The sequence below is a fragment of the Fistularia commersonii genome, chromosome 6, assembly GCF_037954325.1.
Source record: "Fistularia commersonii isolate RoL2024-O1a breed Wild chromosome 6, RoL_Fcom_v1.0, whole genome shotgun sequence".
NCBI classification, from domain to species: Eukaryota; Metazoa; Chordata; class Actinopteri; order Syngnathiformes; family Fistulariidae; genus Fistularia; species Fistularia commersonii.
The window spans coordinates 19,511,086-19,526,553 of NC_141289.1; the positions used below are offsets into that span (position 1 = coordinate 19,511,086).

Below are 15,468 nucleotides of genomic sequence, written 5' to 3' on the forward strand. Positions count from 1 at the left end.
ATCTCATATTGTGTTTTTCCAAAAGCAATTTGTTCCATCAGGTGCGGCTCGATCCTCCGCAGGCCCGAAAAATAAAACCGCTTCCAAAACCCCCGACTTCCCGTTCCGTCCCGCTGAGCGTTCCCGCTCCGTGTTTCTCCAGGCGCTGAACTTCCGCGGCCATCTGAAGCTCCTGCACGGCCAGAACCGTCTGTCGGAGGACGGGACGCTGATCCCTCCCCAGCTCGCCCTGTTCTCCGTCGCCACGCCGCTGCAGCCGCCGTCCATCCTGGAGATTCGCACCAAGGCGCTCATTTTCCAGACCAAACACAAGCTGGACTTCACGCCCATGGGCGTCGACAACAGGTGAACGCACACCTTTTTTTTACTTATTCCGATTTAACGTAAGATCAAATGAGATCGGGATTTATTTTACCGAGGAAATTCAATCGTCACTGCAGCGGAACAGCCTAGAAAAGTGTGCAAATGCATTTCTGGCCTATCAAATTACTATATAAAAACATATGTAGATATATTTATTTAGACATATAAACAGAGAGCAGAAGAATTTATTTGTAAAATTTGTGAAAACAGGAACAGTTATTTCACAATATAACAAGGGGAAGTGTAATTTATTTACCGTCATTTCTGGACTATTGAGCGCACCTGAATATAAGCCTCACCGGCTAAAAAATACCTAAATAAATATATGTGTACATAAATAGGCCACACTTGTCTAGAAGCCGCAGGTGTCCAAGTTGTAACATGGGATATTAACACAGAAACATTTTTCTTTTTACTTTTAATTAAATACAAGCCGGTAACATCCACAAATATCGTTTTTTCCAGTGCCTGTAACATCGCGATAAAAAAGATGAATAATAAATATCACAATCCATACATTTTCTATCCCCGCTTTTTCCTACTTTAGCTGATCAACAGGGTGTGAAAAAAGTAGCAGCTTAAAGTCAGGAAACTACAGTAGTATTAAAAGTAATATACAAATAAACAACATACAATATATACAGCAGAATACAAATATGTACAAAAAAATAAACAAAATGGTTTTAGAAATAACAGGTGTACAGTAAAACGGGAAATGATCAAAAGGTGTCCGGGAATTATTTAGTTAATTAAGTGATAACAGACTTGTAGTTTCTAAATATTCATATTTTCAAACATATATGAACCTTTTTATAAGCGAACGCCTCCAGCTGGCGTTATTTTGCAGGTATTTATCTAAATACGAATAACAGGATTTAAATGATGCTTCTGAGCTGGAGAGCAGATTCATAGCGACAGCCAGGATAGATAATGATGTCGTCACTAAGGTGTGTGTGAGTGTGTGTGTGTGTGTGTGTGTGTGTGTGTCACATTACATTACATTTGGCAGACACTTTTATCCAAAGCGACTTACAATAGAGGACATAAGCACTGCAAAGAACACTTGCAAATACAAGATGCACAGGAAATATACAGAACAGTAAACTGGGGTTGGTTCTTTTTTGTTTGTTTGTTTGTTTGTTTGTTTTTTTAAGACAAAAACGTACACATACATACACACACACACACACACACACACACACACTGCATAGCCTAACTTGGTGCCTAACCTGATCTGGGGCAGCTCAAGCATCAGCGCAGTAAAAAGTCCTGAAAGAGAAAAGTTTTTAGCTGTTTCTTGAAGGTTGAGAGAGATGATGCTGGTCTTGTTGCTTCCGGAAGTTTGTTCCACCGCTGAGGTGGTAGAACTGAGAACAGTTTTGCCTGAGATCGCTCAGAGCGAGCAGAAGGTACTGCTAGAAGGTAATAGGTGTTGACAGCAGGGGTCCCTGGATCCGCAGATCATTCGCTATTAGTCTTTCTTGGTAGTTTTTTCAGACGGCATGTCAAACTCAAGGTCAAACGTCTCTAAAGGTCCGATTGTCTAAAAACAAGTGACTCAAACTACATTTCTCACAATTCATGCCGAATTGATCGGTCGGAAAAATCCATAAATTAGCCGCGTTGTTGTTTAAACACACACCGTGGGAAAAAAGTAGCGTCTTATAGTCCGGAAAATACAATATATCAAATTAACTGTGGTACCCGATGCTGAATTCCTCTTTTATAATCTGGACAAAAACCTCCAGGTGGTTTCATGAATAAATTTGTAATTTGGGACCAGAAAGTGCATGATAATGACAGGTATTGATTTTTCGAAACCTTCAACCCGCCGTCCACGGTCGTTCCATGGGTCCGATGTGACGCGGCAGAAAAATCCATTATTCTGGCACACGGGGCCGCGTTGTTTGTGGAAAGCTGACGGTGTGTGTCGCTGTCTGCAGGGGGAAGGTGGTCCTGGGCTACAGCGAAGCGGAGCTGTGCATGAGGAACGGCTACCACTTCATCCACGCCGCCGACATGATGTACTGCGCCGACAACCACATCAGGAGTGAGTCCCGTCACACGAGGACCGCAATCGAAATAAACAGTAAATACAATGAACGTACGTAAACGCATTGGAATCCTGACGGAATCTTCTACCTTCAGTGATGAAGACGGGTGACAGCGGCTTCACCGTCTTCCGGCTGCTGACCAAGAAGAGGAGCTGGGTTTGGGTCCAGGCCAGCGCCAGGCTGGTGTTTAAAGGAGGGAAACCGGACTTCATCGTGGCCCGGCAGAGAGCCCTGACGTGAGTCCTTAACGCGCCCAAAAAGACGAAAAAGTCGTCCGCGGAGGTTCTCGGTTCTTGCGGTGAACCTTCTTTCTCCGCTTGTCTTCGGTTCTGGTGAGCGACGGTGAGTTTCCCCGATACCGCCGACCCTGGCTTTTCACGGGAGTCGCCGTGCGAGACCCTCCCGCCAAAAAGGGAATTTCCACGAAGTAGACGTGATTATTTTGATGGTTTACAGATATTTCGACCCTCAACCGACCTCAATCGACCCTTCGGCGAACTGTTATCGGCCCGACGTCGAGCGTTTTACGCTTCCCTCACTCTTGTACGCTGCACAAAACACTTTTGGATCATTGTAGCGTACAATAAACATTAAAATACAATACATGTGCACTAAATGAATAAATCAAAGATCATACTAGATGTAAATAGAAATTATTTATGGAAATAATCAAATTTTTGATTTTTAATCAATCATTTTATAATGTAAATAGAAATTATTTACTGAAATAAATCAAATTTTTGATTTTTAATCAATCATTTTATAATGTAAATAGAAATTATTTAGGGAAATAAATCAAATTTTTGACTTTTAAGCAATCATTTTATAATGTAAATAGAAATTATTTATGGCAATAAATCAAATTTTTGATTTTTAATCAATCATTTTATAATGTAAATAGAAATTATTTATGGCAATAAATCAAATTTTTCATTTTTAATCAATCATTTTATAATGTAAATAGAAATTATTTATGGAAAGAAATCAAATTTTTCATTTTTAATCAATCATTTTATAATGTAAATGGAAATTATTTATGGAAATAAATCAAATTCTCCTTTTTTAATCAATCATTTTATAATGTAAATAGAAATTATTTATGGAAATAATCAAATTTTTGATTTTTAATCAATCATTTTATAATGTAAATAGAAATTATTTACTGAAATAAATCAAATTTTTGATTTTTAATCAATCATTTTATAATGTAAATAGAAATTATTTAGGGAAATAAATCAAATTTTTGACTTTTAAGCAATCATTTTATAATGTAAATAGAAATTATTTATGGCAATAAATCAAATTTTTGATTTTTAATCAATCATTTTATAATGTAAATAGAAATTATTTATGGCAATAAATCAAATTTTTCATTTTTAATCAATCATTTTATAATGTAAATAGAAATTATTTATGGAAAGAAATCAAATTTTTCATTTTTAATCAATCATTTTATAATGTAAATGGAAATTATTTATGGAAATAAATCAAATTCTCCTTTTTTAATCAATCATTTTATAATGTAAATAGAAATTATTTAGGGAAATAAATCAAATTTTTGACTTTTAAGCAATCATTTTATAATGTAAATAGAAATTATTTATGGCAATAAATCAAATTTTTGATTTTTAATCAATCATTTTATAATGTAAATAGAAATTATTTATGGCAATAAATCAAATTTTTCATTTTTAATCAATCATTTTATAATGTAAATAGAAATTATTTATGGAAAGAAATCAAATTTTTCATTTTTAATCAATCATTTTATAATGTAAATGGAAATTATTTATGGAAATAAATCAAATTCTCCTTTTTTAATCAATCATTTTATAATGTAAATGGAAATTATTTATGGCAATAAATCAAATTTTTCATTTTTAATCAATCATTTTATAATGTAAATAGAAATTATTTATGGAAAGAAATCAATTTTTTCATTTTTAATCAATCATTTTATAATGTAAATGGAAATTATTTATGGAAATAAATCAAATTTTCCTTTTTTAATCAATCATTTTATAATGTAAATGGAAATTATTTATGGAAATAAATCACATTTTTCATTTTTAATCAATCATTTTATAATGTAAATAGAAATTATTTATGGAAAGAAATCAAATTTTTGATTTTTAATCAATCATTTTATAATGTAAATGGAAATTATTTAGGGAAATAAATCAAATTTTCCTTTTTTAATCAATCATTTTATAATGTAAATGGAAATTATTTATGGAAATAAATCACATTTTTCATTTTTAATCAATCATTTTATAATGTTAATAGAAATTATTAATGGAAATAAATCAAATTTTTGATTTTTAATCAATCATTTTATAGGGTATTCGCCATTGAAAATACTTTGCTGTGCTGAAACTTGAATGATGATGAGTTTGCGGTGCAGTTGTTCTGCCGACAAGCGCGTTTTTGTTTTTATTTTCTTCAGAAACACAGCTTTAGTCGAGCCAATGTTATTCCGTACGAGATCCCGCGTGGGTGCGAGTTATCTTTGTTCAGCAAAGGAGAGCTCGCATTTTATTTTAAAAAAGGAATTTTAGTTTAATTTTATGATGTTTTTTTTCTTCTTTTCTTCTTCTGAATATGGCTATTTCATCATGAAAAAAAAATCAAATACTGCCAAATAACACCAAAGAGCGATAAATCACAAATTGAAAAATAAAATCAAAAATTTTCCATTTTAAAAAATTCCTAAATATTCCCCCTCAACATTGCAATAGTTGAGAGTGAGTGATTTATTTCTTATTTTCCTGTTAATTCAGAACCCTTGACTTGATTTACTCCTACAAACACAAGAACGTGACCCATAAAAAGATTTATCTTTTCAGAAAATGACCTGAAAAGGATTTGAGAACAGACAGGCGCCTGTTGGAAAAAAATCATGAAAAATTGACCAAAAAAAATAAAAAAAAGACTGTTAATTTTGAAAAAAAAAAAAAAAAAAAAAATTTAAATTGACAAAAAAATCACATGAATCATATTAAATAATTTTGAATTTCATACTGTTGATGTGAAATATTTTAAAGATGAAATCTTATTTATTTTCAAAAATTCCTAAATATTCCCCCTCAACATTGCAATGAGTGATTTATTTCTTATTTTCCTGTTAATTCAGAACCCTTGACTTGATTTACTCCTTCGAACACAAGAAGGCGACCCATAAAAAGATTTATCTTTTCAGAAAATCACCTGAAAAGGATTTGAGAACAAACAGGCGCCTGTTAGAAAAAAAATCATGAAAAATTAACCACCCCCCCCCCCCCCCCCCCCAAAAAAAAGTTAATTTTGAAAAAAAAAAAAAAAAAAAAACATTTAAATGGACAAGAAATCACATGAATCATATTATATCATTTTGAATTTTACACTGTTGGCGTGAAATATTTTAAAGATCAAATCTTATTTATTTTCAAAAATTCCTAAATATTCCCCCTCAACATTGCAATAGTTGAAAATGAGTGATTTATTTCTTATTTTCCTGTTAATTCAGAACCCTTGACTTGATTTAATCCTACGAACACAAGAACGTGACCCATAAAAAGATTTATCTTTTCAGAAAATGATTTGAGAACAAACAGACGCCTGTTAGAAAAAAAAATCATGAAAAATTAACTCAAAAAAAAAAAGACGGTTAGTTTTGAAAATAAAAAAAATTTAAATGGACAAGAAATCACATGAATCATATTATATAATTTTGAATTTCATACTGTTGATGTGAAATATTTTAAAGATCAAATCGGTGACGTCGTTACTTCATCTTCGAGATGTTTTTTTTTTGTTTTTTTTTTAACTTCCGACGTCCGAGCCGGACCGTCCGTCGACGAAGCAAAGATATAAAAGAAAAAAAAAAGCATCCCGGGTAAAGCGGTGACGGTGTCGTCTTGTCGCCCCGCAGAAACGAAGAAGGCGAGGAGCAGCTCCGTCTCCGCCGGCTGCAGCTGCCGTTCAACTTCGCCACCGGCGAGGCGTTGCTGTACGATCTGGCTCCGACGGTGGAGCTCCCCGGGACCTGCCCCGGCCCCAAGCAGAGGAAGCTGGAGGACGTCTCCGTCAGCCCCAACTCCATCCTGGGCCTCATGCTGCGCCAGGACCAGTCCATCTACTGCGAGCACAACAACGCCAACGCCCTCAACACCATCAACGACATGGCCTTCGAGGACACGCACGCCACCGTCAACGTCCCCGTGGACGTCTGGCAGCAGGCGTCCCCCAAACCCGCCGTGGGCGGTCACGGGAAGTCGGAGGCCATGGTGCAGGACATGATGGAGACCCTGCAGCAGATCCTGGGCGACAGCGACCTGACGGACGCCCTGGACGTGGAGGAGGAGGAGCTGAAGAGCTGGGAGGCCACGCTGCTGAAGATGAGCACCAGCTGCGAGATGAGCGAAGACCTCAACGATATTCTCAACCAGGATATCTTGACCTACGTGGCGGAGCAGCTCCAGAAGGAGGCCTCCGTGAAGCTGCCCGATCAGCCGCCGTGCCTCCCGGTTCCGGACCTCCAGAACCCGGGACCCCAAAGCTTCTGCTGGCCCGCCGAGCTTCGGGACCCGCCGGTGATGAGCGGGCAGCCGGCGGACCTTCTGGGGACGATGAAACTGAGCCACATGGACCTCCCGCAGATGAATCCCTCCGGTCTGAACGGGCCGACCCTCCGGCAGATCTCCTCGCAGCAAAACCCCGTCGCTTTTCACACCGATCCGGGCGCCGTCGACCCCTCCGCGGCGGACTCGCGGGATCAGCTGATGAGCCTCCGGGTGACCATCCAGGACGGCGACCCGGGCGCTTTCCACCTCCGGCAGGCGGCTCAGCTGCGCCCGGACCGCCTCCAGCAGAGGGCGCCGAACCTGCCGGTCCAGGGCCGGGGCGCCGACGGTCAGTCCGAGCCCGTCTACGGTTTCCAGGGCGGCCAGTGGAATTCCGTTCCCGCCCCTTTCATGGACAGTTTCGCCCCAAATATTTCAAACGGACCCACCTTGGCGGCGGAGCTGTCCTCGCCCAGCTGCCTGCAGAACCACTTCGCGCTCCAGACGGCGAGCGCCGACGCGCAGAGGCAGTCCTGGACGCAGGATCCGACGCTCGCCGCCCAGCAGACGGGCGCCGACCAGATGGGATTTCAGAGCGGCCGGCTTCCCGCCGTCTCCGCGCCGAGGAACGCCGCGGCCCGGCCCATGTACCGCACCCCGGAGACCTCCAACGTGGTGTTCCCCGTTCAGCGGAGCGCGCCGCCGCCTCCGGCCTCCTCCAGCAGCTGCATGTTCACAAACACCTCCCCGCCGGTCAACAGCCTGCATCCGGGCCGAGCGCCGGCCTGCCAGAGACCGAACCCGGCCGGGAGCCGCGTCCCGTCCAAACCCTCCTGCTTCTATCAGAGCGGAGGCTCGGCGCCGGGGATCGGCGCCCTCCCCGACCCCGACGTGGCGCAGCTTTCCTGCCAAATGGCCCCCGGTCTGGACCCGGAGAGCCTGCTGGTGCAGCAGCACGGCTACCGCAACTACAACCAGACACAGGTACCAACGTGCACGACGTGCACGTGGGTGGGAGCGCACCGATGGTGCCGGGGATGAGATTAATTCGTACGGTATCGGCTTACCTGGGCCAGGGGTCGGCAGCTTTTACCGCTCAAAGAGACGTTTAAAACACCGGGAGCCACGCAACCGGTTTGAAATTTAAAATGAGTTAACACGGCTTATAAGTTGTCCTTTTTTTTTTTTTTTTTTAACTTTTTTTTTTTTTTTTTTTTTGCATAAACACAATATGTGCTGCGTTTTTTTAAACGAAATTTCTTTTTTTTTACATAACTTTTTTTTTGCAAAAACAATATGTGCTGCGTTTTTTTTAAAATGAAATTAATTTTTTTTACAACTTTTTTTTTGCATAAACACAATTTGTGCTGCGTTTTTTTTTGTAATGAAATTTCTTTTTTTTTTATAACTTTTTTTTTGCATAAACACAATATGTGCTGCGTTTTTTTAAAATGAAATTTCTTTTTTTTAATGAAATTTTAATGAAATTTTTGAAAAGACATCGGGTTGAAGGTTACCTTGAGGCTAAATACTTCAATGTCTACTCGAGTCATTCTTGTGTTTTTAAAAAACACGGCGGCAAACTAGAAATGGCGGTCAGTCGACAAAAATATTTGTTCGTGTTTTATTTAAATCTCACAATATAATCTTCACATTTGAAATGACCTGTCAAAAATGAACAAACTAAAGAAACGTTTTGATTTAATATTCGTTCATAATTTTCAGAAGCCACATGGAGCCGCGTCGGAGGGGAAGCTAACCTTTAGCTTCACAACATTAGATGCTTAAGATGATCTAAAGACACTTTCTGTTATGTCACACTTCCCTTTTTTAAGTGGCTTAAAATATTCACTTTATTTATATCATTTCTGTTTTCTGAAAAATTGTCACATTTCTTCATGTGTGTATATATTATACTTATTATTATTATATTTCTGTGGCTTAAAATATACTCTTCATTTTTCACTTAACATATATATATAAATTATTAGTATTATTATGATATTTCTGTGGCTTGAAATATTCACTGTATATATATATACATAAAATGTTATTATTATTATTATATTTTGTGGTTAAAAATATTCACATATATATAAACTATTAGTTTTATAATCATATTTCTGTGGCTTTAAATATTCACTTTATTTTCTGTAACACATACACATATAACACATAACACACATTAACACATATTTTCACATATACATATATATTATTGTCACTATAATTATGTGGCTTAAAATATTCACTTCATTTTCACTTAACATATATATAACTTATTATTATTATTATTATTATTATATTTATGTGGCTTAAAATCTTTATTTTCTATATCATATGTCTTTTTCTGGAAACATTTTGACATGTTAACACATATTTCACATATACATGTATACTATTATTATAATTATGTGGCTTAAAATACTCACTTCATTTTCACTTTACATATATATATATAACTTATTATATTTATGTGGCTTAAAATCTTTGTTTTCTATATCGTATCATGTATGTTTTCTGGAAACAGTTTGACGTATTAACACATATTTTCACATATATTATTATTATTATTATTATTATTATCATTATTATTACAAGTATGTGGCTTAAAATATTCACTTCATTTTCACTTAACATATATATAAATAACTTATTATTATTATTATTATTATATTTATTAATCTTTATTTTCTATATCATATTTCTGTTTTCTGGAAACATTTTGACATATAATCACATTTATTTTTACTTGACATATAATCACATTTATTTTTACACACACACACACAGACATATATATATATTTATATATATAGTTGCCTTCTTAAAGTAATAGCTCCAAAAAAAAATCATTTTCGTCAAAAAAATATTTAAGATATTTAAGAAATTCAACGTTATGGAGTTCTTTGTACACGAGCGAACACGTTACAACTTTACACGCGTGACACATAACAAGACGGCGGTTCCTGACGTCTGTGCGTTTCTGTGTTTCTGCAGATCAACAGCCGTCCAGTGGTTGGTAACGGAGGCCTGGCCTTCCCGTCGCTGCCCAACGGAAACGCCTTCTACTCAGAGAACAAATAGGAACCAGGACGGCGCCGGATCCCGACCGGGACGGAGAGGAAACCGAAAGACTCCTGTCTCTAAACATGAATGTGGGGTGAAGAGCGGCGACGTGGCCTTTCTTTTCGCTGAGTAGATTAACACCTGTGTTCGCTGCAGGACGGAAGAAAAGGAGGTGGAGGAGAAGTTTCAGAGAAACATCGGCGACCGGCGGCGAGGGAAGTCTGGATTTCATGACGATTTTTTTTTTTTTTTTTTTTTTTTTTTTTTTTTTGCCGAGGCCAACGCCGCTCCCGGAAATACGGAATTAAAGTTGCGATATTCGAAAAATACCCCGTCGAATTTTTTAAAGAAAAAAAAAAGGTAAATAAGCCGGATTTGAAAAAGCGTTCCACGTCAAAAAAAAAAAAAAGCAAAATTGTTATTGTTGGTTCGCCGGATCAGAAAATGTCGCATTATAAGAGGAAACTTTACAAGTCAAGCAAACAAATCATGTGTTTGTTGTTATCATATTATATTTGTTCAGATGTTATTTAAAGTAAAAAAAAACAAAAAAAACGAAAAAACACAGATCGCAGAAACCGACTCTTCTGCGGTCGCAATGTAATCGTAGCTTTTTCTGGAATTTCACTCCTATTTTTTTTCAATGGGAATTCCTTTTTCTCCATTGAATTCTGACTTTATCCTCATCGTAGCGAAACTGCTTTTCTTGACTCGATTCCCCGGCGATCGCCGTATTTTTCCTCCCGCGACCTCATTTAGACATCCTCGCAATTTTTACGACCGCGACATTACCGGTAAAAATATTTCACGTCGAAATGAAATCCAGTATTACCGCTCGTCGCGCCGAAAAGCTCGGATTTTCCGACGGGCGCCGTCATTCCCCCGATTGGCCACAAGGGGGCGCTGTTTCCACACATCGCGCGGAAAAAAGGGGCGCGCGCGGCGGCTCTCATCCCGAAAGAACAGTCCGTCCTCCGCCGACTTTTAGGAAAAAGAAAAGAAAAATAAAAAATACGCACAAACAAACCACCGCCCTCCCTCCAAGCGGCCTTCCCCTGTTTGAGCTCGGAAGGACGGCGGACGAACTCCCGTCTTCGCCGGTCTTCGTCCTTCTGAGAACGCCTTCATTTCAAACCTTCACTGTGCTTGCGAGGGAGGTTTTTCTATGCAGGGTATAAATTTATCAGTAAGGAAACGCACAGGAAAATAAACATCCGGCTCGCGCTCGGATTTCTCCGAGCAGCAAGTGGTTCAGTGAAATCTTCTTGGGGCATCTTTTATATTTGAAAGCCTTCAGTTGGAGCTTTTTTGTTTTCACTGAGCCAGTTTCTTTTTTTTTTTTTTTTTTTTTGTCTAATTCTTTCTTGCTGTTTTCCTGTTGTAGGGAAAAAAAAAAAAAATGACAGTGCCTTACAGAGACAGAACTTTTTTTTTTTTTTTTTTTTTTTTTGTAAGAACATTTCCATTCAGGAGCGGTAGTTTTTAGAGGAAAAAAAAAAAACACACACACACACACAAAAAAAAAAAAAAAAGACGTTTGATGTGTGACCGAAACCAAAGCGGCCCTCGGCTCCGATTTTCCCCAGCCCCGCCGGTGTCAAAAGACAAAAAAAACAATATTTATTGCACTCGTCCTTTAAAAAAAAATAAAAAGTTTGATTTGCCAAAGCATCTCCGAGAGAAGAGCGATTCTCAGAGCTCTTTAACCCTCTGAACCCCCGCAGATTTAACCCTTTCACCTCCAGCCATAACAAGCACTTTTTATTCAGAAGCCATTTTTTTTTCTCATTTTTGGTCAATTTCTTGCCAATTTTTTTTATTTTTTTTTTTATTCGCAGCCCTTTTTTTTTAAGCACTGTTTTTTAGCTGAGATTCATTTGCAAATTTACAGAAGAAATAAAAACCATCCATGATCTGAAACGGTTATAAATTGCCAAAACACATGATAAAATTCCTTGTCTTCAAGGTGTCATAAGCACTTCTTTTTTTTTTGTTATGCGGTAGATATTTGTCTATCTTTATATGTATATTTTAATACAAGTTCATAATTTCTATTTTAATGGTTTGTTATTTTTTAAATAGAAATTTGAAAGTCAAAAAGAAACAGAAGGGAGGCCTTTTTGTAACATTGTGGGGTTCAGAGTGTTAAATAATAATAATAATATTAGTTACAAAATTAGCTTCCTTTAAATTTATGACCCAACTTGTTTGAAAAAAAAAATTAAAAAATGAGACTCTTAAAAAGAGACGGCGCTCCGGATTCTTCGTTAATCTCTCGCCTTTAAGCTGAAACTGAAAATTCCCAGTGACCTCTCACATTTGGCGACATTTCTCCGTCCTCTTCCTGTTTCCTGGTTCTGTCTCGCGGTTAATTTACGTTTCTTGGCTCCAACCGGGAGGATCGACCCCTCGTCCGGCGGCAAAAGTAACAGAAGTAACACAGTCAAGGCAGCTATTGTCTCTATTTGAAATGAGGAAATAAATGGAAAAAAAAAAAAAAAAAAAAAAAAAATCACTCTTTGTGGGGGTGGAAACTTCAAGTGCCTTTACTATTTTATAACGGACTCCTTCTGATGGTCTTTTGGTCTTAAATCAGAGCTCGGATGGGCTTCGTCCAGAACTGAGCCTTCCACAATCCCAAACCCGCACAACAAACACACAACACTCACTTTGATACCAAAACTTAGGAGGATACCAAAGGGACAAAAAAAAAAAACAAAAAAAAAAACACAACAAACACTGATCAACCTCCCGCCTCCCCAGATGCTCTTCAGCTCCGAAAACTACAGTAAAATAGTAACAACACTTCCAATCGAAAGAGAGGCTTTTCTCCCCGGACTTTTTTTTTTTTTTTTTTTTTTTTTTCTTAAAAGTGATGAAAATGTTAAAAAAAAAAAAAAAAAAAGTCGGGAGAACATTCTGCTCCTGGCGAACGTTTGCGTTAAAACATCGGAAATACCGCGACGGCCTCAGCTTGACATAAACTTAACGGACGCACACCGTCGGAAAGAAATAATTTTAATAAATTAAATGAAAAAGAAAAATACCTTCAAATCAATTTGAAAAGGAGTATTTTAATGGATTATTATGATGATTAAAATTAACAAAATGGACTTGGTTTTAAGGAAACGACACCATTTAAAAGGCATCGACATTCAACCAAATAACGAACGTCGAGCCAAACCAAGCAAAACAAAAGACGGACTTACAATCAAATATGCATGAAAGAATGTACTTGTAAAAGAAGCATTTTAAACAAAAAACAAAAAAAGAAATGTATCCACTTCTCGTCCATCGAAGCACTTGTGAATTCATATTTAATATAACCGTAAATTATTTTTTTTTTAGCACTTTTCAAACGATATTGAAAATTGGAAAATGACGCAAAATAATGAAAAAATTCAAGGAGGCCAAATCTCTTTTCAGTATTTGCGTCTCCATTTCCCGCTCTTTCTGCCGCGACGGCGGCGAGGCGTCAAAACGAACCCATAAAAATGGATTTCGCCAAGGTTTAAATTGGATCGGTTTAAATCCAGAACACTAAATATCAAGACGTTTGTGTCAAATTACGGAAATAGAATTCACACCTCAGCCGACAGAAGAGCCAATCGTTGAACGATCTACCGGCTTGGACAGAATTCAGGCATTTTTCACTGTGAAATGGGGAAAAAAAAAAAAAACACAACTTTAAGGTTGTCGTGGCGACCGGGAAAACGCCGGTGCGTCGGGACGACAGGCAGACCCCCCCTCTTTTTTTTTTTTTTTTTTTTTTTTTTTTTTTTTTTTTTAAAGACTCAGTACAGAATGAAGCGTTTTCCTTGCGTCTCTTCGGTTCGGAGCTCTTTCCTGGCAAAGTATTCTGCTAAAATATCGATCTTGTCTTGTCGTGTCTTGTCTCGCTTCTCCGGAAAACAAACAAAAAAATAAAAAAAAAATCTTAACTGTTATTCTTTATTTTGTTTTAAACCCCTGGAGGCCGAGGCTCCAACATGCAGTATCTTTGTGTACCTGTATATAATTATATATTGATTTTTTTTTTCAAGTACATCTTATATATTGTGTATTTTAATGTCATAATGCCTTAACCTGACTCACACCTGTCGTTTATTTTGTACATTTTCTGCACAGTATATTCAAATGTAACCTGTCCTTATGATGTGTTTTTTTTTTTGTTTTTTTTTTTTTTGTAACTTTTCATCCCATTACGTCTTGTGGATTTGCCTTCCATACGATGCCTCTAAGGGTGTCTGAGTGTCCCGTCGCTCGCACATTAAAGGTGATCTGATCACACAACGCCTCCGATTTTATGCACCGCTCGGGGGGAAAAGGGGGAAAAGTCATAAGATAAGATAAGATAAGATAGACTTTATTGATCCGCATTGGGGAAATTCTTTTGTCACAGCAGTGCAACGGTTATGGTATGAAAATGATGATAACAAGGATAGGAACATAAACGGTGACAATAGCAATGATGAAAATAAACAAAAAAATAAGCAGGATGTGAATGGGATGAGACCAACAAGGGTGAAATGGATTTTGGGATGTTCAGTTTGATGGCCGTGGGCGCCAAAGAGCGTCTAAAGCAGGGCTGTCAAATGTACGGCCCGCGGGCCAGTTCCGGCCCGCCAGGGGGTTCAATCTGGTCTGTGGAATAAATCTACAATTTGGAAAAAATACCAAAAATCATGACTTTATTTTTTTTTATTATTTTTTTTTTTAATAAAAATGCAGTTCCTATATTGTCTGCTAAAGGTGCACAGTTTAAGTCAGTGTTCGCCACACGGCACAACACCATGTGACTCAGAACGTTCAGCAAATGGCAGCAATGCCACTTTCAGGGCTGTAAATAGCATTTTCTCTATTGGTAGAAATTGACCCGCTTTTCCCCGACACCCTCGTCAGCAAGATTTCGTTGTCAAAAAAGAGAAAAGTAACATGGAGTGTAGGGTTTTCCTAAAAAAAATAGCAGTCTTTTTGTTTGTATGTTGAGGTTAATAAGAAACCTGAATGCAAAAAATACAACAAAATGCATGGAGAACTGAGAAGGCAGAACAGAGGCATCGTGCTGTTACTTTTATTCACGAATGTCAGGTTTTTCATGTTGGAAAATGTTATTTTATATAAAGACTTTTATAATTCACCTGTTCCCCTTCACAATAAAACAAACATTTGGACTCAGTGTTACTTCTCGGTAATTGGAACATCAAATTAGGTTTCCGAACCAAAATGAGTTTGAATTAAAGCGTTCAGTTCATTGCCAAGTATTATTTCAACTACATGGAATTTGTTTTGGTTAAATTAAGAGTGAAATCAGGGTGATTGTGGATCGGTGGTGCAAAGTAGTGCAATAGAGGGATTTGGACGATGGGAACTGTTTTTGTGGCGGGTAGTTTTGGTCTTGCTGGACTCCTGTCTCCTGCCAGAGGGGTTGGCAAAGTCCA

At 37.8% G+C, this 15,468-nt stretch overlaps 1 protein-coding gene across 1 annotated transcript in view; it reads left to right on the forward strand.

Annotated features, from left to right (window-relative positions):
• LOC147233581 (uncharacterized) overlaps positions 1-14,317 on the forward strand; it is a 111,198-nt gene extending 96,881 nt beyond the window's left edge. Inside the window, exons 7-11 of the mRNA XM_086148550.1 lie at positions 143-345; positions 2,307-2,413; positions 2,512-2,653; positions 6,328-7,942; positions 9,959-14,317. Coding sequence (XP_086004676.1) covers positions 143-345; positions 2,307-2,413; positions 2,512-2,653; positions 6,328-7,942; positions 9,959-10,045 — 2,154 coding nt within the window. The 3' untranslated portion in view covers positions 10,046-14,317. The remainder of the gene's footprint in view (positions 1-142; positions 346-2,306; positions 2,414-2,511; positions 2,654-6,327; positions 7,943-9,958) is intronic.
• Positions 14,318-15,468: the final 1,151 nt, after the last annotated feature.